Raw genomic sequence first — 4,429 nt, forward strand, 5'->3', positions numbered from 1 at the left:
CTGTCATATATTTTATTTTGTTATCACTCTCACTGCCTGTTATCATGGTCCTGCTTCTTTGTCTTAGCAAGGTGACCTGGGAAGAAATCAAATTATCCATCAGCCATAAAAAGTGTTTTATAAGTACTCTAAGAAACAATGTAATCCAACTATTGCTCCGGGGATGTTTCCAGACTGTCTCGAGTTTTTACTGGTCTACCACCCTTTACTACCCAAACCACTTACTTCCCATGCTCTAAGAATTTAATAAACTCAATGCTGACAGATTGAATTACAGCCTCACTTGATGTGATCAATATGATTTGTGCTTTAGTCCACTGTTACAAGAAATGGATGAAAATATGTAAGCAAAAGTTATTATTAACTGAGCTATTGTATAAATACATTTTATAAACCTTTAGAAATTTTAGATTTGAGTTGAGTAGAATTGGTCCAATACATAGAGCATTAACGAGCTGTGCAACTTTGGGAACATCACTTGATTTCCTGGATCGGAGCTGGTGGATGCAAAAAAAGTCATGATAACAATATTTTCATCTGAGACTCCTATTTCTCTTCCTAATGTTTCCTTAGGTGAAATCTGTTCCAAGATAAAAAGCCTCAGTCTAAAGAGTTGCCTACAGACCCAGTCCATTGCATGGCATATAAAAGATATCCAATAAATGTTGACAAGATAAATGAATCCCAACATCTCATGATTTTTGTGAAGAGTAAATGCACTAAGAAATGTAAAACTAAAAACTTGTAGACTATAAAACAATATGCAAATGTAATTAATTATTATTAGAATTATTATTACTAAGTGCTCCTTCAACATGCTGACTAATCACATAAAGAACTAAGTAGAATTCAAACAGAAAGTACTATGGAAGTTTAATGGAGACAAACATTGGTTGAAATTGAGACTAGAAGGGGGGTTCATTTCTGTAAAAGGCTAATCTGTCATAACAAAGTGTGCCAGAATACAATATCTGTTATACCACCTCCAGAGTTAATGACACACATTTTAGGTTTTTGTTACAATACCATTCCACTTCAAGTATCACTTTTTGATAGAGATACAACAAAAGGCTCAACTATTCTGCGGAAAAAATAATGCAGTGGTTTAAATAACAAAGAGAGTTATGTCTCCCTCATGTCATAGCCCAGAGGAGGAAGGCAAACTGTCCTGTCCTACTGTACATGGTCATTCAAGTTCCCAAGTTCCTTCCATACTGTTTCTCAGCAATCCTGGAGGGGATTGTCTTCATCTGTATGGTCAAAGCTGGTTATCAGCTTATCAATGCCTCCCGTTCAAAGGAGAAGGGGGATAGAGGGATGAAGAGTACATGTGCAGTCTGGTAAGGCATAAGACTAAGTGGTACAATCACTTGCAGTTCTAGTCCACTGGCCAGAACCTAGTCATATGATCCTTCAATGGCACCTTGGAAATACAGTTCCTTACTAGGCAGCCACATTCCCATACACAACTCTATGGCACAACAAATTTGGGTGGAAGATTAGCCACCAAACTAGAAGGCTTTGCGAAGAACATAGGTCGTGAGGTAGGTATTGAAGAATAGCTAAGATAACAGTAGAAAGTCTAGAAAGAGCCATAATTATAAACTGAAAACTCCTAGATCCCTTCCTGGCTGCTAGCAGGGATCTTATTTTGTACCTTAATCCATGCATTCTTTTTAAGCAAATTCTAGAGAAAGAATAATAAAGCATTTTTCCTTTAAAAAATCATATTATAGACCTTTAAAATAATGTTGAGAACTTTTATAATAATGTATAAAATAATAAGGTGCATAGCACAACAATTTCCTCTCAGAGTAATCAGAGATATAAGAACATGTATAGGAACAAACTTTACCAATATATAAAGTGTTTATATCTATAACTTGAAATAAATTCCCAATAGTTTTTCATTGTGACAATTTCAAAACAAGGCTCTCTAAATAGTAAATACAATTTAGGTTACAAAATTAACACACAAAATAAATCAACAATGTTTAAAATTCTTTAATTACACCTAGTGCTGGGAGAGATTCAGTGACATCTGTAAATATTCAGTGATTAGAGAAGATATCACAGGGAATGGGATGGAATAACTACAAAGGATAATTAGGAGTTTGCCAGATGGATAAAAAGAGAAAAGTCTTTTAAAGAAGAAGAAAAGAAGTATGTGCTGTGCCAGGCAGTGTGGGAATCTCTCTCTATATATCTATGCAATTTAATCTCCACTCAACCCATGATTGTTTTTATGATTCTAAAACTGAGTTCCAGTCAAGTTATTCATGCAGGTAATTTGTCTAAGAATCTACAAAGGATCAGTCATAGAGCCTGCACCCCAACTCAGTTCTTCAGACCTTACCTCCGATGCTCTGTCACTCTGTTTCACTGCCACTCAGTCATGGTGCCAGGCTCATTCATTGCTCCCACAAGTGACATGGGAGGAGGTAATATGCCAGTCTCCTGTGTGGTCTTCCTTCTACTATTCTTGCTCATCTCCAGGTCATTCTCCACATAGCGGCCAAGGAGGTCCCTCCTGATTGCCTTGCTTTGCTTTCCTGGCCTCGGTTTGCACTCTCTCACCTCTTCGCCCCTGGTATTCTACCATCCTGCCACACTGGCCCTCTTTCACCTCTCCAGATGCCCCAAACTCTTTCTTATCACCATCCTTCCTACACACTGATGGCCGAAACACCCTTTCTCCTCTATTTGCTTTGCACTCCCTTGTTCCTGAGACTTCAGCTAAAATGTGACTTCCTCAAGGACTTCTCCTAAATATGTAAATCCAAAGTATATCCCTGCCCCCTCCTCACCCTTTTATTATCTCTCACAGCACCCTATGTTCTTTTCCTTCATAGGACTTTTCACAATTTTTAATTATATATTCAGATAATGCAATGCTGACTTCTCCTGCTACACTGTAGCACTGTGAAGGGTGGGGACTCATCTTTTCTGTTCATCACTGTACATCCACCCATTGCATACCATAAAATGCAGCACATAGTATGTGCTCAAAAAATGTTTGAGCTTTAAATGAGTGAGATCTGAAATAATTTAAATATAAATGTTAAGTAAAACTATTTAAATGTTTAAATATGAAAGAGTCTAGATGAGCTGTTAGAAGCCCAAAGAAAGGAGTTATGCAAAATTTTATCATTCATTCATTTATACCAAAAGTGTTAACTCAGCACCTATTATGGGGGTCTAATTCCTGCCCTCCAAAAGCTTTAGTCTATCATTTGGGTCAGATCTTCTTTCAAAACATGCATGTGTCTTGAGCAGACAATCCCATTTAGGAGATTTTTATTTTCTTTCTCGATGCCTTTCATATAGTAAAAGTCACATGAGTCATTTCCTAAATCAAATGAGAATTTCAAGACAGCAATGGAATTAAATTCTCTCCTCCACTGAAATTTGAGAAGAATTGGAATCATAGTATAGAATCTTGGCATACAGAAGAAACCTTCAGAGTACAATCATGATAAGATTTACCGGACTTCTTGACCAGGGATAAAAGGAAGTCAGGCCAGGACCTAGGGAAAGTCATGACAGAAAGTGAACAAACGGAAATGAAAGAGAACAAACGGAAGTGTTGGTGACAGTCTGAGACATCACTGCCAAACTGGGAACGGGGGAGATGACCGAGACTGAACCCAAGACCATGCAGGATCTCACCTCAGTGGTGCAGACACTCCTGCAACAGATGCAAGATAAATTTCAGACCATGTCCGATCAGATCATTGGAAGAATTGATGACATGAGTAGTCGCATTGATGACCTGGAGAAAAACATTGCAGACCTCATGACACAGCCTGGAGTGGAAGAACTGGAAGGTGAAAACAAGATACCAGCTACACAAAAGAGTTGAAGATTGCTAATTTACACTGAAATCTGAGACATGGTTTTTACAAGCCAAGAGAAGACCGAATGGCTTGTTGCAACTAACTACTATGTGTAGACAGGTTTTATATTATATAGTGTGCATTCTTCTTATCACATATTATATAGTTATTTTATCGAGTGATCCCCCCCCCCTTTTCTTTAACATGGTAACTTCACATCTTGGATCTTGGTCAATTGTGCTATTAAATATTAAACAATAAAAAAAAAAGAAAAGCATGAAAGAAATAAAATATGCCCCACTTGTATCTCTTCTGTTCCATGCTGGTCTGTGTTTTACAAACATTATTTTGAAGATGGAGGAAGTCAAGTAGGAAATCCTTGATAGCCCTGAGTTGGTCAAAAATGAAAGTACCAAAGTCAATGGTGTGAATATAAGATATGGGTCAAATGCTGCAATAAAAAGATTCTGCATAAAATCAAAACTTCATGATTTGTGGTTGTGGCCCGCCATTTGCAAGACTGAGCTCATTCCATAGATATCCCTCCATCCGTTCCTTTACTCATTAACTCCTTTATTCATGTATTCATTCAA

General features: G+C 37.4%; 1 protein-coding gene across 1 annotated transcript; it reads left to right on the forward strand.

Annotated features, from left to right (window-relative positions):
• The first annotated feature begins 3,622 nt into the window (after positions 1-3,622).
• LOC308497982 (heat shock factor-binding protein 1-like) lies at positions 3,623-3,882 on the forward strand. The gene has a single exon (XM_081049105.1). The coding sequence runs from the start codon at positions 3,632-3,634 to the stop codon at positions 3,860-3,862; it is 231 nt and encodes a 76-aa protein (XP_080905231.1). The 5' UTR covers positions 3,623-3,631; the 3' UTR covers positions 3,863-3,882.
• Positions 3,883-4,429: the final 547 nt, after the last annotated feature.

Source organism: Rhinolophus hipposideros (genome assembly GCF_964194185.1).
Source record: "Rhinolophus hipposideros genome assembly, chromosome: 1".
Classification (NCBI taxonomy): Eukaryota; Metazoa; Chordata; class Mammalia; order Chiroptera; family Rhinolophidae; genus Rhinolophus; species Rhinolophus hipposideros.

What these genes read in the sequence shown, in the direction of transcription:
- LOC308497982 (XM_081049105.1), top strand. Translation starts at nt 3,632, where the DNA reads ATGACCGAGACTGAACCCAAGACCATGCAGGATCTCACCTCAGTGGTG.